The sequence below is a fragment of the Ovis aries genome, chromosome 3, assembly GCF_016772045.2.
Source record: "Ovis aries strain OAR_USU_Benz2616 breed Rambouillet chromosome 3, ARS-UI_Ramb_v3.0, whole genome shotgun sequence".
NCBI classification, from domain to species: Eukaryota; Metazoa; Chordata; class Mammalia; order Artiodactyla; family Bovidae; genus Ovis; species Ovis aries.
In genome coordinates this window covers 225,370,240-225,395,665 of record NC_056056.1, presented here as the reverse complement: position 1 = coordinate 225,395,665, position 25,426 = coordinate 225,370,240, and the positions used below count along the sequence as shown (strand labels likewise).

Below are 25,426 nucleotides of genomic sequence, written 5' to 3'. Positions count from 1 at the left end.
TGGCTCAAGTGCAGTTCTGCCGGGCTTTTGTTCCGTCTGTGAATAGTCCTCACTGGACGCCAAGGCACAGTGACTCAGTAACAGGAGCCCATCGCCCAGAGACCAGGGCTCCCGCCACCAGAATCACCACGGAGGTAAGTGCGTGGACAGCTGGGGACCCCTTGGGTGGGGTACATCTGTGATCTCTTGTCTGGTCACCACCCGGGACCTGGGGTAGCTGGCACATCAAGGGATTCGTGGATGCAGCTGCCGGTGGACAGTGAGATGTTGAGGGGGCAGCCCCAGTTCAGCAAGGTGCCTAAGTCCCTCCATGAATCTGGAGTGGTCAGGGTGGTTTTACTGGGAGAGTGATTCTATTCGCTTGTGAAATTAAGTGCTGGTTTTCTTCTTCAGATTCACAGTACTTCCATACGTATGATATTTCTTTTATTGAAAACAACTTGAAAACAAGTCTTTAAAAAACTTTTAAAATACTTTTTAAAACACTTATTTTTGGCTGTGCTGGGTCTTGGTGGCTGCACGGGCTTTTTCCAGCTATGGCGCCTGGGGTCTGCTCTGTAGCTGCGGTGTGGGCTTCTCGTTGCAGTGACTGCCCTTGTTGGGGCGCACAGGCTCCATGGGTGTGGCTCATGGGCATAACTGCCCCTTGGCGTGTGAGATCGTCCCGGAGCAGGGGCCAGATCTGGCATGTGGGCTCTGTACCAGTGAGCCATCAGGGAAGCCCAGACAAGTGTTTACTAAAAGTCACTTCTTTGGGAGGTTTTCAGAGTGATCAAAGTGTAATTTGTAATCTTATCGCACATAAGGACGGGGCTGCGTGGTGAGTGCTGTGCTGCGGCTGCTCACGCCAGCTTTGGCTCCAGCCGGCCCATGGCCCGCGAGGAGCAGTGCCGGGAGGGCCTGGCCTACGACCGGATGCCCCCGCTGGAGCGCGGGAGGCCAGACGCCGTGGGCTACGCCCCGGACACCAAGCCCGGCGACCTTCAGCTGTCGTCGAGGCTGCCCCCGTGCTTCAGCCGCAAGACGTGGGTCTTCTCTGTGCTGATGGGGGTGAGTGCTCCCCGCCAAGGGGCCCCTCTGCCTGCGTGTGGCTCCCGGGACCCGGGCCACTGCTGCGTCTGAGAGCCTCACGGGTGTGACGTGCTCACTTGCTCGTGTGCTTTCGATTCTTTCCCTGGTGGCCGCTCTGTGTCCCGGCTGGGTTGGGACAGTCTGGGGCCCACGCTGCCCGTCGGCCAGGTCCCCTGTTGGGCCAGGGTGGCCTGCACGACCGCCACCTCCTGGGGGCTCTGCAGAGATGGGGAGGAGGGGCTCCGCTCTCAGGACGGGCCTCTGGCAGGGTGAATAGCGGAATGGGGTCCTGAGGCAGGAGGCCAGGGCCATGGGACAGTGAAGACCGAGGGGCAGGGCCAGCAGGGAGCTGGGGGCAGGCCCGGTGGACCTTGCCTGGGGTCCTGGGACATCCCTTTTCTGACAGCTTGTGTAGGCACTTGGACAGTAGAGAGAGCCATTTTGGCCTGAGCGAGCACAGCCACCTGGGCTGGCCGCTGGCTCAGCTCTCTGTGGGCAGGACCTTGGGGCTCTGTGTGCCCAGGCCAAGACCCAGGATCCAGGCTAGGCACTTGCCCCTCCCTGGGCCCAGGCCCTACAGGCTGGCCCTGCAGCACCCTGGTGGTCCTGCCTACCCTCCCCCACACTGCGACCCTGCCCCACTGAGACTGGAACCCCCCGCTACGTGTGTCTCAGAGGAGTCTCCTTCCCCTGCCCCCATGTGGACGCCAGCAGCTGGTCAGCCTCCTCTCATTCACGGGGGCCAGGGCTCTGTGCCTTCGGCCGCAGCGCGTGGTCCTGCTGTCTGCTCCTCCCTTGGGGATGTACCGAGGTCCCCTCTGTCCCCGCACCCTCAGGCCCCGTGCTCCTATTCCATGGTGCACGAGGCCCCCGTCCAGACCCCGGGTCTGAGAGACCTCTACCTGAGACCTCCACCCCACGGCCTTCCCTGTGGGGTGAATTTCCACCTCCGCCTCCTGGAGCAGGACAGGGTTGTGCGCTGGGCGCCGTCCCCAGGCCCACTGCACGCGTTGAGGTGAAGGCGTCTGGGAAGTGGCACTGCTGCTTCTTGCTTTTGGTTTTGACAGTCTCCCGTCCCCCTAGTGAGTGTTGAGGCCCACAGCCTGAGCCTGGGGGGGTGGGCAGCTGTTGTCCTTCAGGAGGGCGTCAGGTCCAGCAGGATCCAGGCGTGGGTGCTGTTAGGCCGTGGACAGAGGGCGGGCTGCCCAGCCACCTGAGCCTCAGGCCCGCTGGCGTCTCCTGTGCTCATGCTGTCCCGCAGAGCTGCCTGCTTGTGACCTCGGGGTTTTCTCTCTACCTGGGAAACGTGTTTCCTTTGGAGATGGACTACCTGCGCTGCGCTGCAGGCTCGGTGAGTAGCGGCCCTCTGTCAGCACCGAGCTCTTGACTCTGAGGTCGACCCGTAGCTGTTGCTCGCTTCTCATTCAAAAATCCTCTCTATACTTCGGCTTCTGCCACTTCTGAAACGGACGAATGAAGCCAGCCTGCCTTCCTCCACCAACTCCAGGGTGAGAAGCGGCCCTTCGACTTCTCACAGGTGGCTGCGTGCTGCTCTGGGCCGTCCCACGAGCTGGCAGGGAACCCCCTCCATGGTTTGGGGGCTGCACCTGCCCTCCCCAGAGCTTGTGCCTGCTCTGGACTCAGAGTGCTGAGGCCCAGGGGAGAAACAATTGCACGGAGAAACAGCCAGTGACCTCTGGCCAGCTCGAGCACGGGGCATGTTCCCTGGGGTCTCGGGGGGGGGTGCCCTCGCCCACCTGCTCCAGCCCTGTCAGCACTCCCAAGTGTCTGAAAACTCGAGACCAACATTTCCTTACCCTGTACCCGCGCAGGGTGCCCAGCCTCTGCTCTCTTAACGAAAACCTGTTGAAAGAATTCCACTCACCTGCTGCCCTTCTGTCTAGAACCTCCTAGGTGGCCCTTGCTCTTCACCACTGGAGCAGCCCTGTTTGGGGGTCACAGCGACCTCTGACCCAGATGGCTCCAGAGCCGCACTGACCTAGACAGATGTCCCAGCAGAATCATCAGGGGTGATGGGGTGGGGGTGGGTCAGGTGTCCCACTGGCTCCTCCCCTGGCGCAGCCCCCATCCACCCCCTGCCAGGCTCTGCCCCTGCTGCCCCCTCCAAGGCTGGGGGCCCGGGGCTGCAGCGACACTGGCGTGGCCCCCGAGGCTCAGGCCCCCGGCCCCTCCCTGCTGCCCAGGCCCCCTCTTTCATTGTCCTCGGCCCTTGGGACGCCACAGTGGGAGCCCCCGACAAGGACCCCAAGGGGCCTGGGGTCTCCTGGGTAGTTCTTAGCAAGCCGCGCCTGGTCTCGGGTGGTAGGAGATGACATCTGCTCCAGGCGCATCTGGCTAGGAGTCTTCACCTTCAGGTGTCTTTCCGTCATCAGAACAGTTAAAGCTGTTCCCGGAAGAATTATTTCGAAAGACCCAGAACCCTCCAGCTTTGAGCGACACCCCTGGGCAGAGGGGACATGCCTCGGGCCCTGCAGGTTTTTAGAACACAGAGCAGCCAGCGGGATGCTCACCCACTCTCTCTTTTCAGTGCATCCCCTCAGCCATCGTGAGCTTTGCCGTCTCGAGGAGAAACGTTAGCGCGGTGAGTCCAGCCTTCTGTCTGCATAGCTTGAGGGCGGCACCGGAGGCCCCAAACTGCAGGGTGTGCTGGGGGACGGGCCCAGGCTGCCCTTGTGGCACCCCCTTCTTCCTGCCCCCATGAGGACAGACGGGCCGAGCTCACAGGCACCCCCGCTGATGCTAAGTGCCTGTCCTCAGGATGGGTGGTCAGTGCCCAGGAGTGAGGTTGAACCTCACACACAAGTGAAGGAAAGCCTCCCGTCTTGTCTTCCAGATCCCCAACTTCCAGATACTGTTCGTGTCCACGTTTGCCGTCACCACCACCTGCCTGATCTGGTTCGGCTGTAAGCTTGTCCTGAACCCGTCAGCAGTAGATGTGAGTCCGCAGAGAGCCATGCAGTCTCCCACAGCTGCAGGCACCGAGGGCTCGGCTCCTGCCGAGTCTGTTCAGCCCCATGGGCCTGGAGCGAGTGTCGGCGAGCTGTCTGCTGGGCAGTTACATAGGGATGTGTACCGTGGCTCTCGAGTCTGAGAACCCCACCTGTGCTGCTGAAGAAAAGCACTGTCTTCAGCGCGGTCATTGGTGTCAGTGGATGGATTCACTGATTTTTTGTGTCTCTTTCACGACAGTTCTTAAACGTTCAGTTCAGTCGCTAAGTTGTATCCGGCTCTTTGCAGCCCCATGGACTGCAGCAAGCCAGGCCTCCCTGTCCATCACCAATTCCCGGAGCTTACTCAAACTCATGTCCATTGAGTCGGTGATGCCATCCAACCGTCTCATCCTCTGTCGTCCCCTTCTCCTCCCACCTTCAATCTTTCCCAGCATCAGGGTCTTTCCCAATGAGTCTTAAACAGGGTCTTAAACATTAGCAGTACATAATAGTGTATTTTGTTAAGTGTGTGATGCTGCTGACTAAAGTCTCATTATTACTTTATTTTCTGCTAAGAAAAATGGAAGAGCCTTGTTATTTAAATCACAAGGAAGCAGAGAAGGATCTCTAGGAAACAGGACCTGATTAGGGATGCCACTGCTCTGTGTGTAACAGTGAATGCGTGTCTTTAAGATCAGGAAAAGGGTGCGGAGGCCAGAGACACCCTGGCCAGGCGTCTGGGCGAGAAGGTGACAGACGCTCGGGTCTGATAGGAGCCTGTCTGCTGCTTGTTCTGCAGGAGACGATTCTCTGCTTTCTCGACGTTTGATCAAGTGCACGTAGCAAGGTTGTTGGGTGTGAAAATCCACGTAAAACAATTATTTATGCCAGAAACATATACTGTTGAAAATGTTACTGAAATACAGGTATTACTTTATGAAATACAGTATCAGGTTCCTGGGCATAAATGCAGCAGAAGGTCTGGAGACTGTAAGAAGCTGCAAAGCCTCACTGTAACTGCGATGCTTCTTCACTAAGGAAACCCTGTGTAGAGGTGCCGCCAGCCTGTGGGCCCACAGGCAGGCCCCAGCAGGTCCAGGTGGTACCAAGGGCTGGGGCGGAGCCCCCTTAAAGTTCAGGTGGGGGTCTCCCCGCCACTGCACAGCTGCCCTGCCAGGAGAGGATTTCCAGGCAAAGGCCTGGAATTTTTCGGTCCTTTCGGAAGAGGTGCAGACCTCAGAGACACTCACACGACGACCAGGCAGCGTGCTCCTAGCAGCCCTATTGATGGTGGCAGAAATCCCAGACCAGAGCATAATCCAGCATCCATCACCCAGGACGGCGCCTCCCACACAGAGTGGATGGAGAGACTGAAGATGCGCGAAGCTTCGCGCACAAATTCTCCTACCCGGTGGCCTCCCCTGGGCTGGGCCCCAGTGCCCACTGTTAACCAGACCCATGGGCCCCTGCACCTCCAAGGTCCAGCCAGGCCACGTAGAGGATGTGACGCTCAGACACCTGAACACACGGAAGGACCCCAGGACCACGAGGTCGGGACCCCCAGTATCCAAACAGGGTCACATACCGTGAAACAGGAAGCCCAAAAGCCCCCCCGTGAGGCCACCAGGGTGAAGGGGCTGCTCCCCTCCCCCTTCTCCCTGCCGAGCAGGAGCTGGACTTGCCCCTCCCCAGGGGGAAGCCACGCGGAGCTCCAGCAGAGCCTCTGCTGCCTCCGTCCCCGCACTCCCCACCCAGGCTGCTCGCTGTCCTCCTGGGCGCTGCCTTCTTAGGGAAGGGCCCAGCTCCATGGCCTCCAACTCTCCCCTCAGCAAACGAGGCCAGCGTGGCACGTCTCCATGGGCTCCTTGGATGCCCAGAGGGGCCATGAACCCAGCTGACACAGCAGGGTCCATCCTCCCTACGGCCGGAGGCTGCCCGGTTACGCAGCCTTCCCTGCACGTGGCGTCTCCAGCCACTGCGTTGTCCCATCTGATGACTGTGGTGTGGCTTCCAGTTGCTACAGGTCACCCTCTGATCACTGCCACTTCTGAAGCCCTCTTCCCAGGCGGGTACCCTCCTGGACTTCCTTTCTGTCTGCTGGCTGCTCCCGTCCTCAGCTTGTCCTGAGTTGGGTCTCTCCGTGGTCAGCGGCTCGGGCTGCGCCACGCGTGTCAGCCCCACCCCCACCCCCGCGGGCTGCTTGGCGGCCGAGGCGAAGCCAGGCTTGTCCGTGTGGCTTCATGACTTCAGCTGTCTTCCTTCTTCAGAGTCGACCGCTCTTAGTTCCAATATATTAGAGGATAAGTTTGCTGAGCTCCTCAAAAAGTACAGCTGAGATTCTATTGCGATCAGTTGAAGTTTATAGAGTAACCTTGTGAGAACTAACAGCTTTGTTGTGTGACGTCACCCACCAGGGGCACAGACTGTCTCCCGCTCACAGCATTTGCCCTGTATCAGGGTCAGAATGTTCCTGTATTGGTTAGACAGTCCTACATAATTCACGGGCGTGTTGCTAGTGCACAGAGAAGCTTCTGATTTTCCTTTTTTCCCTTTATTTTCAAGTATTAGAGACTCAGAAGAATTTGCATGCACAGTGCGGAGCATTCCTGGGTGTCCTTTATCTAGTTGCCCCAGTGACAGCGTCTTACGTTGTCACATCAACTGACGGCATGTGTTAATTTAGCCTTTGTTGAAATTGGAGCCGTTTTTAGAAATGGGTTCCCATAAGTGGACTCTGTGTGCAGAAGCTGTACTGGACCCCCATCCTCCGAGCTTTCCTGCTGGTTGCGCTGGCTGCTCTGTGTAGGTCTCTGTGTCACCCACACAGGACAGTTTAAGCGCCCTGCTCAGGCGACCCCTCCAGTTCCTTTGTCTTCACGGCTTTGGCCAGGACTTCTGGCACCCTGGGCCTGTGTCTTTTTCCCAGTTTTAAATGGGCTGGATCTAAGCTTGCCGTGCGGTTTCCTCTTCTTCCTCTCCGGCCGTGCTGCCTGCAGACAGTTGCCTTAGGGCTCGCCCATCGTGGGGCGTGGGCTTGGTTGCTCTGCGGCATGTGGGAGTTCAGTTCTCCAACTGGGGAGCGAACCCGCATCCCCTTCCGTGGAAGGCAGCCTCTTAGCCACTGGCCCGCTAGGGCAGCCCCTCCACTAAGTGTTTTATACATAACTCTCACCAAGTGAAAACCTTGTCTTCAGCTCCCGGTTTGCTGTACGTTTTTTGTTTTAAAAATACAAACCTGTGCTGCTTGTTCTTGGACTCTGAGGTGCTCTGTCATCACTTAGTTTGTTAAATGCACCAATTTTTCTGGTGGTGAAACGTTCCTTCCTGAGATTAGCTTTACCTCATCACAGTGTATTATTTTCAGTGTTTTGATGGGCTGACCAGCCAGTCTGGTGGTTAGGGTTGTTCGTCAAGTTTCCTGAGTGAAATGGACCTATATTTCCTTTGTCTGGTTTTAGAACCAAGGTTTTCCTGTCTCATAAAATGAACGCAGAAGCTCTTACCTCTTTTTTGCTTTTTTGCAACATCTTGACACGGTGAGAAGTCACTGCTTCTGGAAAGTCTGATCGAACTCACCTGTAAAGTCATCTCCATGAAGACTGTTGGTGAGGGGACATCTTTCATTATTAGTATTAAAGTTTTCTGTCTGCCGTGGGGCAGCTCAGTCAGTGCACCGCAACTACTGGGCCTGCGTGTTCTAGAGCCTGAGAGCCGCACCAAGAGAAGCCACCGCAATGAGAAGTCTGAGCACCGCAGCTAGAGAGCCCCCTCTTGACTCCCCTAGAGAAAGCCTACGCACAGCAGGGAGGACCCAGCAGAGCAAGAAACAGAAAAGAACCGAACTCGGGCCCGGGCATGAAAAGTGCCAAGTCCTAATCACTGACCGCCAGGGAATTCCTGATGGGTTGGTTTTATCAGTTCAGTCCAGTTGCTCAGTCGTATATGACTCTTTGCGACCCCGTGGACTTCAGCACATCACTTGTCCATCACCAACTCCCAGTTCAGTTCAGTTCAGTTGCTCAATCGTGTCCGACTCTTTGCGACCTCATGAACTGCAGCATGCCAGGCCTCCCTGTCCATCACCAACTCCCGGAGTTTACCCAAACCCATGTCCATTGAGTTGGTGATGCCATCCAACCATCTCATCCTCTGTCATCCCCTTCTCCTCCTGCCCTCAATCCCTCCCAGCATCAGGGTCTTTTCAAATGAGTCAGCTGTTTGCATCAGGTGGCCGAAGTATTGGAGTTTCAGCTTTAGCATCAGTCCTTCCAGTGAATATTCAGGACTGATTTCCTTTAGGATGGACTGGTTGGATCTCCTTGCAGTCCAAGAGACTCTCAAGAGTCTTCTCCAACAACACAGTTCAAAAGCATCAATTCTTCAGTGCTCAGCTTTCTTTATAGTCCAATTCTCACATCCATCATGATTACTGGAAAAACCATAGCCTTGAATAGACGGACCTTTGTTGGCAAAGTAATGTCTGCTTTTTAATATGCTGTCTAGGTTGGTCATAACTTTGCTTCCAAAGAGTAAGTGTCTTTTAATTTCTTGGCTGCAGTCACCATCTGCAGTGATTTTGGAGCCCAGAAAATAAAGTCAGCCACTCTTTCTACTGTTTCCCCATCTATTTCCCATGAAGTGATGGGACCAGATGCCATGATCTTCATTTTCTGAATGTTGAGTTTTAAGCCAACTTTTTCACTCTCCACTTTCACTTTCATGAAGCGGCTCTTCAGTTCCTCTTCGCTTTCTGCCGTAAGGGTGGTGTCATCTGCGTATCTGAGGTTATTGCTATTTTTCCCAGCAATCTTGATTCCAGCTTGTGTTTCATCCAGCTCGGCATTTCGCATGATGTACTCTGCATATAAGTTAAATAAGCAGGGTGACAATATACAGCCTTGATGTACTCCTTTCCCGATTTGGAACCAGTCTGTTTTACCATGTCCAGTTCTAACTGTTGCTTCCTGACCTGCATACACGTATCTCAGGAGGCAGGTCGGGTGGTCTGGTATTCCCATTTCTTGAAGAATGTTCCACAGTTTGTTGTGATCCACACAGTCAAAGGCTTTGGCATAGTCAATAAAGCAGAAATAGATGTTTTCTGGAACTCTCTTGCTTTTTCTATGATCCAACAGATGTTGGCAATTTGATCTCTGGTTCCCCTGCCTTTTCTCAATCCAGCTTTAACATCTGGAAGTTCACGGTTCACGTACTGTGGAAGCCTGACTTGGAGGATTTGGTCGTTACTTTGCTAGCGTGTGAGATGAGTGCAACTGTGCGGCAGTTTGCACATTCTTTGGCATTGCCTTTCTTTGGGATTGGAATGGAAACTGACCTTTTCCAGTCCTGTGGCCGCTGCTGAGTTTTCCAAATTGGCTGGCACCTTGAGTGCAGCACTTTACTACAAGAGTTATCCCAGGTGTCTCTTGACTTCCTACTTTTGCATTCCAGTCCCCTATAATGAAAAGGACGTCTTTTTTGGGTGTTAGTTCTGGAAGGTCTTGTAGGTCTTCATATAACCGTTCAACTTCAGCTTCTTCAGCATCACTGGTCGGGGCAGAGACTCGCATCACTGTGATGTTGAATGGTTTACCTTGGAAATGAACAGAGATCATTCTGTCATCTTTGAGACTGCACTCAAGTAGTGCATTTTGGACTCTCGTTGACTATGAAGCCTACTCCATTTCTTCTAAGGGATTCTTGCCCACAGTAGTAGATGTTATGGTTTTATATCACTCAGTTAAATTGACTTGTTGGGTATTGTGTGAATTTAAGCACAGGTGTGGATTCTTGTAACCGTCAACAGTCAGGATGTGGGTCAGCCTTGTGGCCCCCAACAGCCTGGTGTTTTCCACCTGAGGCAGCTACACACAGAACTGCTGTGAACAGGGGCAGGCTTTGGTGTAAATGTGAGTTTCCATTTCTTTAGGGTAAATACCCCAGAGGGACCAACTGCCGGGGAAGCTTGAGGTCAGGGTTGGCAGACTACAGCACAAGGTCAGTTCCAGCCTGTGAGCCAACAGTGGTTTAAGAACAAAAATCCACAACCAAGAAGGAAAAGACTTGCCTGGTATCTGACTTTGGACAGGAAATGTTGCCCAGACTTCAAAGAGGCCACTAAGCCCCTTCATGGGACTGTCTGTGTTCACTGGATGAAAGCGGAGAAGCCAAGTTTATAAATGTGTATGTCTTCCTTGGGCAGATCAACTTCAATCTGATTCTGCTGCTGCTGCTGGAGCTCTTCATGGCGGCCACGGTGATCATCTCTGCACGGTCCAGCGAGGCACACTGCAAGCAGAAGGTGGGTCCAGCCTGCGGCAAGGCTGCACCACAGCCCAGCTGCAGAGCAAGGGGTCGATGGCCCCGGGGAGGCAAACACAGGGATGCAGACCATCTCCTCCCTCGTCTGATGCTGACCAGGCATCTTCCCCACCCCGAGTAGTGCCACAGACAGAGCCAAGTCCACCTAAAATATCACCTTGTAAACTAGGACTCCAGCAATCACACATTTCCATGTGCAAAGAGAAAGTCCATGTTTGAGCTTCTGCTCTCAAGCCTGAAGATGCAGGAGCATCACCCAGAAGCTCCCATTTCAGACCATCCCTGGAGCGATGGCCTGGACATGGCCGCCCCTGTAACGGGGTTTGTTTCTTTACAGGGTTCCATCTCTGAGAGCAGCAGCGTTCTGTATGAAGTGACGTTTCCTGCTCGGGTCCTGAAATCCTACTCTGTAAGAAAGGCCTTTTCCCCTCTACTTTGCTTCGTGGAGTGGTGGGGCAGGGAGCGCGTGATAAATACGGGACGGGCATGCCCGCGGCCACAGGCGCCGTGCTGGTCGGCAGTGCACCCGTTACTCTCAAAGTGTGTCCACAGATCACATGTTAGTTGTGCTTTAAGCCCCTTCCAAAATCTTTTAGTCCACTGGTTGTATTACTGAAAGGCCTGTTGAAAACCTCCCAGCCTGAGTGCAGATTACGCATCTGTCTCTGTAACTCTGTAGCTTTTCACCGTAGAGTTCTGAAGCCTGGCTTTAGGAGGCACGACCTTAGAATCCCTTCCTTCTGCCTGCCCCTCCACCCGCCTCCCCGCGTCTCTTTTTAAACCATTACAAGCCACTCTCCATAGTCACGGCTCCTGCCAGGACAGTGGCGCGCTATCTGCGCGAGCTGCCTCCTGTCCCTGTCACCCGCCGAGTCTTCCCCTCTCCTTCCAGCCCTTTTCTTTCCTCACGTCTGGGTGGCCTCTGTGCAGCGTGTAGGGGCTGTGCAGACGGAGCCAGGCCATCCGGAGCCAGGCCACCCGGAGCACGATTCCTGCCGCCTTCGTATTTACGTATTTCTCTGTGTTTTTCCTATTTTCTGTGCCTTTTCCCACTTTCCTTTGAAAAGTTTCCTCCTTCCTTTCCCCCCAGATTGGGGTTGGAATGCGCATTTTCAATATCCCTTTGGAGATAATCCTCCATGTCACTGCATGGGGTGGGGGGGGGGGCGCCCTGCTCCTCGGCCCTGAGCTCGCAGGAGCCTCCCCACCTGCCTCCCGGGGCCCTGGGTAGCCGCCCCCGGCCCAGGCGATGCTGACCTTCGCTGTCTGCCTGCCCCCAGGTCATCGAGGTGGTTGCGGGGGTCTCGGCCATCCTTGGGGGAGTCATTGCTCTGAACGTGGACAACGCCGTCTCAGGCCCGCACTTCTCGGCCACGTTCTCCTGGATCTTAGTGGCCGTGAGTACGCGGGGTGGTGCCCGTGGGGGTGGCCAGCTTCTGAGCTCAGCTTTGGGCAGTCAGGCAGGGTCGCGGTGGGAGGGCCCGGGGCACCCGGGCTGTTTGGGACCAAGGAATGAGCGAGTCAGGCTGTCGGCTTAGCTGATTTATGTTTGTATTATTTTCCCAGGGAAATACTTGCTTTATCATGCTGTGTGATTCTGTAGTGCACAGCATCCACACGGTTCACATTTCGGAATGACACACGTGCGTCGTTTTACACCGACGGCAGCTACAGCACAGGCTCAGCCGGGCAAGTGCTTGCTGCTCGGTCGCTGCTGTGGGCGGGGACTTTCACCCTTGTATGAGCAGGTCTCAGTTGGCTCACATAGTTTAATGCTGTTCGCCGCTGAAACTGGAAAGCACCCTGTGGAGCGCCTGGCCCCCGGCCCAGCCACCCTGCGGCTGTGCTGCGCCGGGGGTGCCTGGATCCCAGTCTGCTTGCAGCAGTTACCAGGGTCCCCCGTGCCCCGAGTCTGCCTGCGTCGTGTGACGCCCCAGCCGCACAGTCCCCTGTGCCCTGTGCTCCCACACCGGCCGTGTGACCGCTGCCTTCACCGCTGTGGCCACGTGGACAGCTGGCTGGGGTTTGGGCACACCTGGGCTCAGCAGGCTGTGTGGGCGGGGACGGCGAGGGCACCGGCGCCTGGCGGCGTGGCTGGGTGTCCAGAAGGCGGCCCGGGGGTTGGCGGCCTCGAGGAAGTTCTGCCCCTGAACTCCCCCCGGCCTAGGTCCTGGCTCCTTCAAATGAGTGGAACAGGCCTTGATTACTAACAAAGCGGCAGGGATGCTGGCCCAGTAGAGGCGCCCCCGTGGTTGAGGCATGATGTGCAGTGGCAGTGTCTCTAGGGCCCGAGTCTGACAGCCAGCCCTGCTGATGGCCCAGAAATGCCAGGGGCGAGGGCCAGCTGAGGGGACCCAGCAGACGAGAAGGCACAGGCGAGGGCCAGCTGAGGGTGCCCGCAGAGAGAAGCACGAAGCTCCGTCCTCACCTGGACCCTGAGCCGCGAGCAGACCCAGCTGGACCAGGACATGGTGGGCGCGACTGCAGCTGGACGCAGACCCTGCCTTGCACGCAGCGGCTGTTGAGTCCCTGCCACAGCCCCGGCGCGACGCTGAGTTGGGAGGGAACAGGAGACAGGCGCTTGGTGTTTGGTGGGGCGCCCACCCCCCGGCCGGCCCCCAGCCTCTGTGGCGCTGAGCGGTGGGGCGCAGGGAGCCTCTGCCCTCTAGCCCCAGCGGCCGGCTCTCCCGGCCACCAGGACGGCCTGAATGAGCACGGGAGGGCACGTGTGGGGCCGGACGCGGGCTGTCAGCTCTGAGGCCTTCTCTTTCCTCCTCTCGCAGTGTTTCCCCAGCGCCATTGCCAGCCACGTGACGGCGGAGTGTCCCAGCAGGGCTCTGGTAGGTGACGCCCGGCTGGGCCCAGGGGCCTCCTGAGCAGCCCGCTGGCCTGAGTGGGGTGGGGCGAGCACCGAGGGGCGTCTGCAGGGCCTGCAGGAGGGCTGGGCAACTGTGGAAATAAGCAGCTGCGGCAGGTCTGGCGTGAGGGTCAGGAGAGATTCCCGGGACTCAGCAGAGGCGGCGTCCTGCCCCGGCGTGGATATTGAATGCCGACTGTTGCCAGATCCAGTTTGAATGCCCCGAGGCGTGAGCGTCTGAGCTCCGCCGACCCCTGGGGCCACGTGGCTTGTCTTGGGAGGTCAGGGGAGCAGGTTGGAGGGCATGGGGAGGAGGCCACAGACCATTAAGTGCTGTTTTATGAAGAAAGTGAATTGTGCATCAATTGAGAAAACAGCACCCAGTGCGTTTTGACTCAAGGAGCACACTGAGCACGGAGACTCAGCAGACACCCCCCTGCCAGCCCAGGCCGTGCGGGGCCCTGATCCATGCTGGCGGGTGCCGGCCTCCCCCGCGCCCGCCCCGCTTCCCGCCAGGTGGAGGTGCTGATCGCTGTGTGCAGCCTGGCGGCCCCGCTGCTCTTCACGGCCTCTGGGTACCTGTCCTTCAGCATCATGAGAATCATGGATGTTTTCAAAGACTACCCGCCAGCCTTCAAGGTCTGTGTGCTTTTGTTTTAATTAAACCCTTAGAGGCACGGTGCCGCTGAGCCGCTGCCCAGGTTGGGAATGCCTGCCTTCACAGGCGTGGCTCATTTTCTCAGCCCTTTCTACGTTCATGTTTTAGAGTCACATTCATCCAGTCTCATGAGACACCCCATTGGTTCCTGGGTAAGCTGACGGGAGCGAGAACCTCCTCTTTAAGGAGATTCTTGCGGGTCCAGTGTCCCCCCAACAGGCTCGGGCATCAGGCAAGGTTAGTCTCAGATGCCCTGGATGATCCCAGTAAGACAGTGTTCTGAGAAATTTCAAACATATCAGAAGAGTTGAAAGGTTACTGCAGTCAACACTGAGGTTCTCTGGTGGTTTGTGTCCGTGTGTGTGTGTGTGTGTGTGTGTGTGTTGACGGGTGGGCAGAGCACGCACAGGCATTGTTTTCTGGAGGCATCTGAAAGGGAGTGGCAGACGCCTGAGGTGGTCCTTGGCCTTCGATCCTCTGCACATCAGCAGTGAGGTCAGTCCCTGCGCAGCTGAGGCGGCCGGCGTACCAGCTCACAGCACAGCATCCCCTCGGACTGTCCTGAGAAGCCCCTCTGAGGGCAGCGGTCCTCGGAGCAGTGAGGCTCACCCTTGCACTCTGGTGTCTTCAGGTCTGGGCAGACCCCGCTCCCCGCCAGGCGCTGGCCTTTTGGAGTGCAGGCCTGTTGCCTGGGAGACGGCCCCCGTGGGTCTGTGTGCTGCCGCGTCAGCAGGAGTGAGTCCAGGAGCGCTGGCGCTGCCGTGCCGGCCCGGTGGCAGTGGCTGCCAGCGGGCTTCCCGGGAGCTGCAGCCCCGTGAGGGAAGGAAGTCCCAGCGCCGGCGCCTGTGGGTCAGCGCTGCGGCAGCATGCTGCCTGGGCCACAGATGGGGCCAGGGTGTGCCCCTGTGTCTGCCCAGGAATCCACCCCCCACGCCCGGGGCACATGCGCTGGCCGCTGTCCACAGCATGCTGCATCCCTGTTCTCTGCGCTCCCAGACGCCAGCCCATCAGCCTCTCCCAGCAGGTGCTCGGGATGGCCCGGCTCACCTGGCCCAGGTGATATCATTCCTGCGGGGGTATCATCACTCCTAAGCCTGGTCAGTGGACAGAGCTGAGAAACGTGTGTACTTACAGATCCTGAATGTATATTGGTGTCTCCAGTTCAAAATTTTACATGTTAGGATTCCCCCAGCCTCTGCTATTTTATATTTGCCTTATTTTTCTCTTAGTCCAGAGAACTTGTTTCCTGGTAGCACTGACTGTGGTTCAGTTCAGTTCAGTTCAGTTGCTCAGTTGTGTCCGACTATTTGTGACCCCATGAATTGCAGCACACCAGGCCTCCCTGTCCATCACCATCTCCCAGAGTTCACTCAGACTCACGTCCATCGAGTCCATGATGCCATCCAGCCATCTCATCCTCGGTCGTCCCCTTCTCCTCCTGCCCCCAATCCCTCCCAGCATCAGAGTCTTTTCCAATGAGTCAACTCTTCGCATGAGGTGGCCAAAGTACTGGAGTTTCAGCTTTCGCATCATTCCTTCCAAAGAAATCCCAGGACTGATCTCCTTCAGAATGGACTGGTTGGATCTCCTTGCAGTCCAAGGGACTCTCAAGAGTCTTCTCCAACACCACAGTTCAAAAGCATCAATTCTTCGGCGCTCAGCCTTCTTCACAGTCCAACTCTCACATCCATACATGACCACAGGAAAAACCATAGCCTTGACTAGACGGACCTTAGTTGGCAAAGTAATGTCTCTGCTTTTGAATATACTATCTAGGTTGGTCATCACTTTTCTTCCAAGGAGTAAGCGTCTTTTAATTTCATGGCTGCAGTCACCATCTGCAGTGATTTTGGAGCCCAAAAAAAATAAAGCCTGATACTGTTTCCACTGTTTCCCCATCTATTTCCCATGAAGTGATGGGACCGGATGCCACGATCTTCGTTTTCTGAATGTTGAGCTTTAAGCCAACTTTTTCACTCTCCTCTTTCACTTTCATCGAGAGGCTCTTTAGCTCCTCTTCACTTTCTGCCATAAGGGTGGTGTCATCTGCATGTCTGAGGTTATTGATATTTCTCCCGGCAATCTTGATTCCAGCCTGTGTTTCTTCCAGTCCAGCGTTTCTCATGATGTACTCTGCATAGAAGTTAAATAAGCAGGGTGACAATACACAGCCTTGACGTACTCCTTTTCCTATTTGGAATCAGTCTGTTGTTCCATGTCTAGTTCTAACTGTTGCTTCCTGACCTGCATACAGATTTCTCAAGAGGCAGGTCAGGTGGTCTGTATTCCCATCTCTTTCAGAGTTTTCCACAGTTTATTGTGATCGACACAGTCCAAGGCTTTGGCATAGTCAATAAAGCAGAAATAGATGTTTTTCTGGAACTCTCTTGCTTTTTCCATGATCCAGCAGATGTTGGCAATTTGATCTCTGGTTCCTCTGCCTTTTCTAAAACCAGCTTGAACATCTGGAAGTTCACGGTTCACGTATTGCTGAAGTCTGGCTTGGAGAATTTTGAGCATTACTTTACTAGCATGTGAGATGAGTGCAACTGTGTGGTAGTTTGAGCATTCTTTGGCATTGCCTTTCTTTGGGATTGGAATGGAAACTGACCTTTTCCAGTCCTGTGGCCACTGCTGAGTTTTCCAAATTTGCTGGCATATTGAGGGCAGCACTTTCACAGCATCATCTCTCAGGATTTGGAACAGCTCAACTGGAATTCCGTTACCTCCACTAGCTTTGTTCGTAGTGATGCTTTCTAAGGCCCACTTGACTTCACATTCCAGAATATCTGACTCTAGATGAGTGATCACATCATCATGATTATCCGGGTTGTGAAGATCTTTTTGTACAGTTCTTCTGTACAAAATCCCTCATTCCATAGTTTATCAGGCTAGACCATTTAGGTATGACCTAAATCAAATCCCTTATGATTATACAGTGGAAGTGAGAAATAGATTTAAGGGACTAGATCTGATAGACAGAGTGCCTGATGAACTGTGGGGTGAGGTTCGTGACAGGAGACAGGAGACAGGGATCAAGACCATCTCCAAGAAAAAGAAATGCAAAAAAGCAAAATGGCTGTCTGGGGAGGCCTTACAAATAGCTGTGAAAAGAAGAGAAGCGAAAAGCAAAGGAAAAAAGGAAAGATATAAGCATGTGAATGCAGAGTTCCAAAGAATATCAAGAAGAGATAAGAAAGCCTTCTTCAGCGATCAATGCAAAGAAATAGAGGAAAACAATAGAATGGGAAAGACTAGAGATCTCTTCAAGAAAATTAGAGATACCAAGGGAACATTTCATGCAAAGATGGGCTCAATAAAGGACAGAAATGGTCTGGACCTGACAGAAGCAGAAGATATTAAGAAGAGGTGACTGTGGTTACTGCCCCCTTTATCTGACCGCACACACACATGCGCAGAGTGACGGCCGTTCCCGCCAGCCGCGCCTGCTGGGCGAGCTGACAGCTCCTCCACTCACTCCTTCAGGGAAGGAATCCTCTCTGGGTGGCCCTGCTGCACAGCTAAGTTTAATGGTTTCTGTTTGTATTCAGTTTGGGGCTTTGGTGCTTTTTTCCCTCTTGTTAGGACTTTTGAATATATAAAACTTTTACATGGTTCAAAAGTCAAAATCAACCCGAAGGCAAACTGAGAGGGGCTGTAGTCCCATCCACGGCCTCCCACTGCTCCCACAGGCAACCGTGTGTGTCTTTCGTTTCCTTCCTTCCTAGGGAACAGGCCACTCTAATCATACCTCTGTTCCTCGCCTTTCTTTTTTTAAACTTAATTTATCCTGGTGCTTCCTCATCACCCAGAGGACAGATGCATTTATAGTTTAGTTGGATGTTGGCAAATCCCCTGGGAGGCTTCTGTTTTTCCTCCACTAGCGGTATGAGAGCACCTGTGCCCCATAGCCCGGGAGGGGTGTCCCCCGGGGCCTGTGACACGGATGAGAGCTGGAGCCTCGGGGGGCCAAAGCGTGTGTTTGAACACAGGGGTCAGTGAGGCCCTTTCCTCTGTCCTGGGCTCTGCCTTTCCCCTACAAGCTCGCCTGTGTCTCTCGCCCGTTTCCAGTGGGCTTTGATAACGCCGTCAACACAGGAAGCCCAGTCCTCCGTCAGACACGGAAGATGCAAACTGCGGCCTCAGCTGGGCAGCTGCTCCGTTCTGCTTGCTGGTCTGTCTCGCATGGAAGTTCTGTTGGTGTTTTACACAGTTAAATTTGTCCATGTTTTCCTTCACTGCTTCTGGATTTTGAGTCACAATTAGGAAGGCTCACACTCGTGTTTCTGCTGGAGTTTAGCCTGGAGCTTGGCGCGAGGAGTGGGCCCGGTCGGACTTTACTCGACTGGCTTGTCCGTGAATAAAAGGTTCAGCTCCTCTTATTAGAAAGCCCCTCTTTTTCTCAGTCATCTGAGACTCTGAGCTTCTGTCTGCTGGGTCTCTTTCTGCCCTGACTGTCGTCTCACAGCCAATCAATCTGTGCTGCTCTGCCCACCCCAGAGGTTGGCACCAGGGCATCACCACCTGGCTGGCTTGATGACGACTGCCCTGCATCTCGGGGCTTCCTTGCTTCCATCATTGTTTGTTCTTTTATATGAATTTTATCTTTTAGATTTTTAAGAAACACTTATTCATTTTGAGCTGCTTCGGGTCTCGGTTGCAGCATGTGGGGTCCTTCCTTGCAGCCCGTGCGTCTCTCTCGTTGGGGCCTGCGGGCTCTCAAGTGCAGACTCGGTGGTTGTGGCACTGGGGCTGAGTTGCCCTGCGGCAGGTGGGATCTTAGTTCCCCAGGCAGGGATCAATCCAATGGCCTCTGCCTTGGGAGGCAGATTCTTAGCCGCTGGGCTACCAGAAAGCTCCTACGTGCATTTTAGAGTCCCCCTGCCTGACTCGTGTTGCGTTTTTAAAAAAGCTGGACTCACCCGTAAGTGTGCAGGTTAACTTGAGAGATGGTGAGTTTTTTTTTTCTTTGTCTTAATGTTTGGTTGCTTTGCGTTTCTGAGGTTGGAAGGTCACCCTGCAGTGTGAGGAGGGAGCCAGTGGTCTGTGGGTGTCTCTACAGACCCTAGGCCTCCCGATGTGTGGGTGGCAGCCCCTTCCCCAAGCCGTGCCACACCCTGCTCCTATGGTACCGGGCGGACGCCTCCTCCCAGTAAGTCCAGGCCCCCCAGCTTCTGCTGGAGCTGGCCTACTGGTCTTTCTTTGGAGCCCGTGTCCCTGTTTTTCCTCCAGCTCTGGGCTTCCACTGGCGTCTCACACAGAGCTCGCCTTTGCCTCACTGGGCACTCTCCGGGAGGCCACAGGTGGTTTCAGCGGCTCCTCTATGGACCTGCTGGGGGGCCTGGAGGACAATCTGTGTCATGTTTGTGTAGATCTTCCATTAAGAAGGACGACAGAGCTCAGACCAGAACTGAGCTCCTCAGCTCTGGCTCACTGAGACTGGGATCACTGCCCCGGCTGGTAGGGCCCCCAGGAATGGGAAGCTGGAACCACTCCAGCCCAGGGCTCGGGGTCTCTGCTCTGGGAGCCTCCCGGCTGAGGGTGGCTCCCACAGTGGGTGGGGGCGGCTGGGGGGCAGGGCTTGCGGCCTGTCGTCCCGCCCCACCCTCCAACCCCATCTCCCGCTCACCTCTTGCCCCCAGCAATCCTACGACGCGCTGCTGCTGCTGCTGATGCTGGAGCTGCTGCTGCAGGCGGGCCTCAACACAGCCACCGTCGTCCAGTGTGTGCGCTTCAAGGTGGGCGCCTCCTGGGACACCATGGGCGCACCGCCCAGCCCGCAGGAACGCCCGGCAGCCGGGGATGTGAGTGACCTCTGAGCCCGTCTGGAGGGGAGGGGAAGGGGGGGCCTGCCCTCCTGGGACCCTGGGCAAAGCAACGCCACCCAGGCTGACTTCTTTTAAGACCTGTTGGGTCACTTTCTCTTTAAAACAAAGAAAAATCTTGAAAAGGTGCAATACGTTTATACACTTTTTAAGCCAGCCAGGCAAACACAAGTCTATTGCTGAAAAGATATTATGGGCTGAATGCTCCCAGTCTTACTCTTATAAGTGAGCTGAGAGCTTGGCAGGCATCTTCTGGACCACAGGGCTCTCCCTTCAGCAGCCCAGCCGGGAAGGGGAGCCCGCCCCGCCCACTGCAGGCGTTTGTCCAGGGCCCGAGGCGGCGGCTCTGGGAACTCACGGCAGCCCTTCCAGGAGGCTCATGGCCGCTGCACTCCGCCCAGGCCCCGCCCCTCGTCCCCGCAAGTGGACACTCCTCCCTGGGTGCTGTCTGCTGCGGCTTTTGCTGGGCACACCCGCCCGCTGTCCCCCGGGTGGCATCATGCTCTGGGCACCTGAGGAGGCCTCTCTGGGTGGACTGGACACGCCTCCTGCCCAGCTGCTACCTGGGCCCACCCAGCTTACTTACTGGCTGTGCAGCACATCCCAGCAGGGACCAGGGCCCTTCCGGAAAAACTGGGTTTAAGTGTAAAAAGAGGTCAGAAACAGGCCCGTGGGTTTCTCATGGGGACACCACGAGTCTAGTGGGGGCTGCCCTGCGCTCCGCACAGCGCCTCCTGGACATGCCCAGCGCCGCCAGCCCCCCAGCTTCACCCCTGGACGCTCCTCAGGTGGTGTCATTTGGTGGTCCTTTCCACGTGGCTGTGGTCAGTCTCTCACAGGCACGTCTGTGTCCCCGGGCCCCACGTGAGGTTCACCTGCTTCCATATCAGGACGTCAAGGTGCAGCGTCAAGCCAGTGGGTCCTCTTGGCTGGTTCCAGAGCTGCCGGTTCTGGGGCTCAGGAGTGCCGATCTGGGCAGCGGTCCGCCCTGTTTGGTGACCACTGGCTGCTTCAGACGCCCTCCCTCCCAGGGGTCACGGCCCTGGAGCTGCCTTCACAGCCTCCAGGGCCAAGTCCAGCCTCGTGGTGGCGGGGGCATCTGTCTCCTCCCCCAGGAAGAGCTGGCGGGACTTACCGCTGCGCCCTGGAAAGTATCATTGCCCGTCTGCAGCACTCACTGAGCACCTACTGTGTGCCGAGGCTGCTCTGCCGGGTGCAGGATGTGGGCACGCAGGAAGAGGCCTCAGGAGGCAGGTGTGGGTGCCAGCCCAGCCCCTGCGGAGGACAGGGTGGGGAACATCTGGGAGAGCGGAGGGGCTGGCGAGGGGCTCGGCCTCCCCTGCTTCCTGCACGGGGCTGGGCGGCCCCGGACAAACACGCTGTCCCGTCTCAGGTGCAGGTGGCCAGAAGCCCCCTGAAGGAGTTCGACAAGGAGAAAGCGTGGAGAGCCGTCGTGGTGCAGATGGCCCAGTGACCGCGCAGGGGCCGCCGAGGCAGGGCAGCCTGACGCCAGCTGCCTCTGAGCTGCAGCCCTGCCTGCCCCTCCCCTTCCTGCGGGCGCCGGGTTCAAGGTGGAGTTCTCTCATTTCTGTGGTTTAATTTTGAAATAGGCAAATGTTGACTGCTTTGTGCTTACTGAGGGGGGATCAGTTCACTGCTGCCGAGGTGGCCTGGCCGTAGGAGCCGCGGCACGGGGCCCCTGGTGAGGAAGGGCCAGGCCGGAGCCGAGCCCTGCCGGCGCTGACCCCTGGGCAGCCCCGGGCTGCAGGCTGCAGGTGCGCTCGCCGCGCCGGGCCTGGCCTTCCTGCCCGGCTTTGCTTTGCACCTGCTGTGTGCCCCTCCCTGCGGGGACCTTGCCCATCTCCGCGCCTCCTATCCTCCAGGCGAGGAGGCAGCCTGCCAAGCTTCGAATCCCCCCCAAGGGGGCAGAGCTGCTTCCTGCCTGCCTGCAGAGCCCACAGGGCTGCACCCTCAGAGCTACAGGCGCAGGCAGCCCCCACTCAACTCGCGGTGTCCCCATGAGAAACCCACGGGCCTGTGTTTCTGACCTCTTTTTACACTTAAACCCAGTTCTTCCGGAAGGGCCGTGGTCCATGTTGGGCTGTCCTGCACAGCCAGTAGAGACCCAGCTCAGTGCTGGTCAGCATGTTCTTGTCCTGAAGCCTCTGTCAGCAACTCAGAAGTCCACCCTGGCCACTGTGGCAGCTCGGTGTTCTCTGGATGGGCCGCTGTCCACGGCCCTGAAAATGGACGGGCTGCATCTCCGTGCCTTGATGGCCTCGTGTCCCAGGCAGGCCGGGCAGACACAGGCCTTGGTCAAGTCCCCAGACAAGCACGGGAACGTTGAGGGGCTGCCTGCACGCGAGCAGACCCCACCCACATGCAGCCCGAGGGGGCCGCCTCCCCTCCGCAGCTCCTCAGGCTGGAGAAAGCCACAGGGATAGCGCAGATGACACGGCTGTCTTTGGGGCCAGGAAGGTGGAGCCTGAGAGCTGGCGTGAGCCCCTGGGGGCTGGGCACAGGCACTCCGCACTCCAGAGACCTCGGGACATTCGCACGAGTGGGGTTTACAGCTGCGCAGTCCTGTCTGTCAGTGTGCGTTTGTATGATATAATGTAGTACTGCCTGAGCAATAAACGCTAACACATCGTTGTGGCCAGTGGCCTATTTCACTTTGGGTCGCCCTGCGTCTCTGTGCCCAGGTTCTGAAACGACTGAGGTAAAGCATGGGGAGAGGGGTGCTTTTAATTCATGACTTGCCATAGCCCTGAGCCAGTCTGCAGGTGGGATGGCTGGAGACTGGAAAGGCACTGGCGCCTCCCCCTCCACCCCAGGCCCCTCCCCCACAGAATGGGCACAGAGCCTCACTTTGGAGTTATCTTGGGAAGTTAAGTGCAAAATAAAGATGTTTAAACCAAATAAAGATGACATCTAGATTTTGGAACGTTACCAGGAGCAAGGCACTGTTGGGGTAGGTGGATCTTTCCTATTCACCCCTCCCTCTACAAAGATGCTGGACCAGAGAGGCTGGACATCTGGATGGCCGGGATGCTGGCTGGTGCTCGGAACTCCCGGGGCGGCGCCTCAGGCCCCACGAGTGAGCCAGCGAAGACGGCACAGCTCTTGGAGGGCTGGGGTCCTCTTCCCGAGAAACACTGGATGTTAAGCGGGGCGGAGCCTGACCTGGATGGTTGGCTTATCCTGCAAGGGCGGGGTCCCAAGTGTGTGACCTTGGGGTCTTTATGACTTGGGGGCGCTCTGACTGCCAAGGCGGGTCTGTGTGACCCCGACACCGCGCGAGGTGGGATTGCGTGACCCCGGGCTGGGCGCATGCCACTCGTGGGCCCTCCTCCCCGCGGACACCATGCTCCGTGCCCCGCGCCCCGGTCCCCACGCCGGCCGCGGCCGCGTCTCAGACTGCAGCCCCCGCCCGGAGCGCCGCTTAGGTGCCCTCAACCGTGGCCTGCGGGACCCCACGCCCCCGACGCCCACCGCGCGCCGCCGCGCTCGGGGCCGCGCCCGGGGCCGCGCCAGGAGCCGCCCCCGCCGCCGCCCCCGCCGCACCCCGCCGCCCCGGCGTCCGCGAAGCCCCACGCCCCGCGCGGGCAGCGGCGCCCCGCCTGCGCGGCTCCGCCGCTGGCGCCCCCGGGCTGCACAATGCGCCGCGCCGCTGGGGTCCGTCGCCCGGGGCAACCGCAGGACGCGAGACAGCGCGACGGGGGCCGGGGGCACGCAGACAGGCCCGGGTGAGCAGTGAGCCCGCCTCCCTCCGAACCCTAGGCCTGGGCCCGCCGTCTGCCCTACCCGCCCCCGCCCCCGGGATTCCAGACCACTCCCGTGGAGCCCCAGACCTACCCTTCCTTTAGAACTCCAGGCCCGCCCAGCCCTCCACCTCTGAACCCCGCCCTTGGGGGCCCAGACCTGCGTCTCCCCATCCCAATCCTGCCCCCCAACCCCCAGACTCCCCCCAACACCAGACTCCCCAACCCCAGACTTCCCCCTCCACCGCAGCCCTGCCCTTCAACCCCAGACACCCCTCCAGACTCCCCCTCCATCCCAGCCCTGCCCCTGAAACCCAGACCCTCCCAACCCCAGGACCCCCAACCCCAGAGCCCCCCAATCCCAGACTTCTCCCTCCACCTCAGCCCTGTTCCCCAACCCCAGCCCTGCCCACCCAACCCCAGAATCCCTCCTCCACCCCAGACTCCCGGGCCTGCTCACACCTCCCCTTCCTGCCCCCCTCCACCCAGTCTATGCTCCCTCCTTCCATCCTTATACCCCTTTGCAGGGGCCCAGGTGGGGGAAGGGAGCAAGGACGAGGTGCCGGAGGCCAAGGTTGAAGCAGGGATGGAGCCAGGTGAACCGAACAGGCTGCCATCCGAGCCCACGTCGTTGGAAGGGGAGCGAAGAGCAGAATCTAGTCAGTATTGTACTGGGCCCCTCGCCTTCCTGAAAGTGACTGTCAAGTTCAGGCTCTGGATGCCTCCATCTGTCCTGTTGATCTATCTGCCTATCCTAACATCAAACCACCTGCTTTAATTCCAGTAACTTCATAAGTCACTATTTCTCTTTTTTTTCCTTCAAGATGTGTTCAGGGTTTCTTGGACTTTTGCATTTTTAGAATCAATTATTAATTTACCCCTCCCCCAACACACACACACACACACACACACACACACACACACACACACACACACACACAAGTCCTGCTGTGTGATTCCACCGATATATAGATGGGAAGAGAATTAATATCTTAGTATTCAGTGTCCTGATCATGAACATCAACTCTTTCAATTTTGTCGGCAAGGTTCCCACTTTTAGTTACAAGTATGTACCACCTCTTTGTTAGAATCACTCCCAGATAGTCCATGCTTAACACTACTGTGGATGGCATTTTTGAGTTCCATTTTCTAATTGTCTGTCAGTTCAGTTCAGTCGCTCAGTCCTGTCTGACTCTTTGCGACCCCATGAATTGCAGCACGCCAGGCCTCCCTGTCTATCACCAGCTCCTGGAGTTCACTCAAACTCACGTCCATCGAGTTGGTGATGCCATCCAGCCATCTCATCCTCTGTCATCCCCTTCCCCTCCTTCCCCCAATCCCTCCCAACATCAGTGTCTTTTCCAATGAGTCAACTCTTCGCATGAGGTGGCCAAAGTATTGGAGTTTCAGCTTTACCATTAGTCTTTCTAAAGAACACCCAGGACTGATCTCCTTTACAGTGGACCGGTTGGATCTCCTTGCAGTCCAAGGGACTCTCAAGAGTCTTCTCCGACACCACGGTTCAAAAGCATCAATTCTTTGGTGCTCAGTCTTCTTCACAGTCCAACTCTCACATCCATACATGACCACAGGAAAAACCATAGCCTTGACTAGATGGACGTTAGTCGGCAAAGTAATGTCTCTGCTTTTGAATATGCTATCTAGGTTGGTCATAACTTTCCTTCCAAGGAGTAAGCGTCTTTTAATTTCATGGCTGCAGTCACCATCTGCAGTGATTTTGGAGCCCAAAAAAATAAAGTCTGACACTGTTTCCACTGTTTCCCCATCTATTTCCCATGACATGATAGTTATACAGATACAGTTGAGTTCATTTTCCTGCCTTGGTGGTTGGTGACCTTAGTAAATATACTTACTAATTCTAACAATTAAATGTGTTAACATACACAGTCGTCACCTGCAGACCTTTTCAGTCTTTATGCCTCTTATTTCCTTTTCTTGCACTACTGCATGGGCTAGCGCTT

The 25,426-nt window shown here is 56.5% G+C and overlaps 2 protein-coding genes and 1 long non-coding RNA gene across 5 annotated transcripts in view; 2 read left to right on the top strand and 1 right to left on the bottom strand.

Annotated features, from left to right (window-relative positions):
- The first annotated feature begins 76 nt into the window (after nt 1-76).
- Nucleotides 77-22,332, top strand: MLC1 (modulator of VRAC current 1). 3 transcript variants are annotated; one of them, XM_027968242.2, is made up of 12 exons: nt 77-134; nt 807-1,050; nt 2,333-2,422; nt 3,620-3,673; nt 3,926-4,027; nt 10,225-10,323; nt 10,681-10,752; nt 11,624-11,740; nt 13,127-13,183; nt 13,717-13,839; nt 19,501-19,662; nt 21,077-22,332. In XM_027968242.2, the coding sequence occupies exons 2-12, from the start codon at nt 871-873 to the stop codon at nt 21,155-21,157; spliced, it is 1,137 nt and encodes a 378-aa protein (XP_027824043.1). In that variant the 5' UTR covers nt 77-134; nt 807-870; the 3' UTR covers nt 21,158-22,332. The 3 variants fall into 3 exon arrangements, with proteins under 3 accessions (XP_027824043.1, XP_042103843.1, XP_042103844.1); XM_042247909.1 differs by lacking the exon at nt 3,926-4,027; XM_042247910.2 differs by lacking the exons at nt 19,501-19,662; nt 21,077-22,332 and adding an exon at nt 13,967-14,786.
- LOC132659647 (uncharacterized) lies at nt 13,840-20,962 on the bottom strand. Its single transcript, XR_009600309.1, has 2 exons — nt 19,488-20,962; nt 13,840-18,875 (listed from the first exon to the last, which is right to left on the bottom strand). It is a non-coding gene; the product is annotated as an uncharacterized LOC132659647 (long non-coding RNA).
- A 1,599-nt stretch (nt 22,333-23,931) lies between the features above and the next one.
- Nucleotides 23,932-25,426, top strand: part of TTLL8 (tubulin tyrosine ligase like 8) — a 35,960-nt gene continuing 34,465 nt past the window's right edge. The window contains exon 1 of the mRNA XM_042247908.2: nt 23,932-24,103. Coding sequence (XP_042103842.1) covers nt 24,031-24,103 — 73 coding nt within the window. The 5' untranslated portion in view covers nt 23,932-24,030. The remainder of the gene's footprint in view (nt 24,104-25,426) is intronic.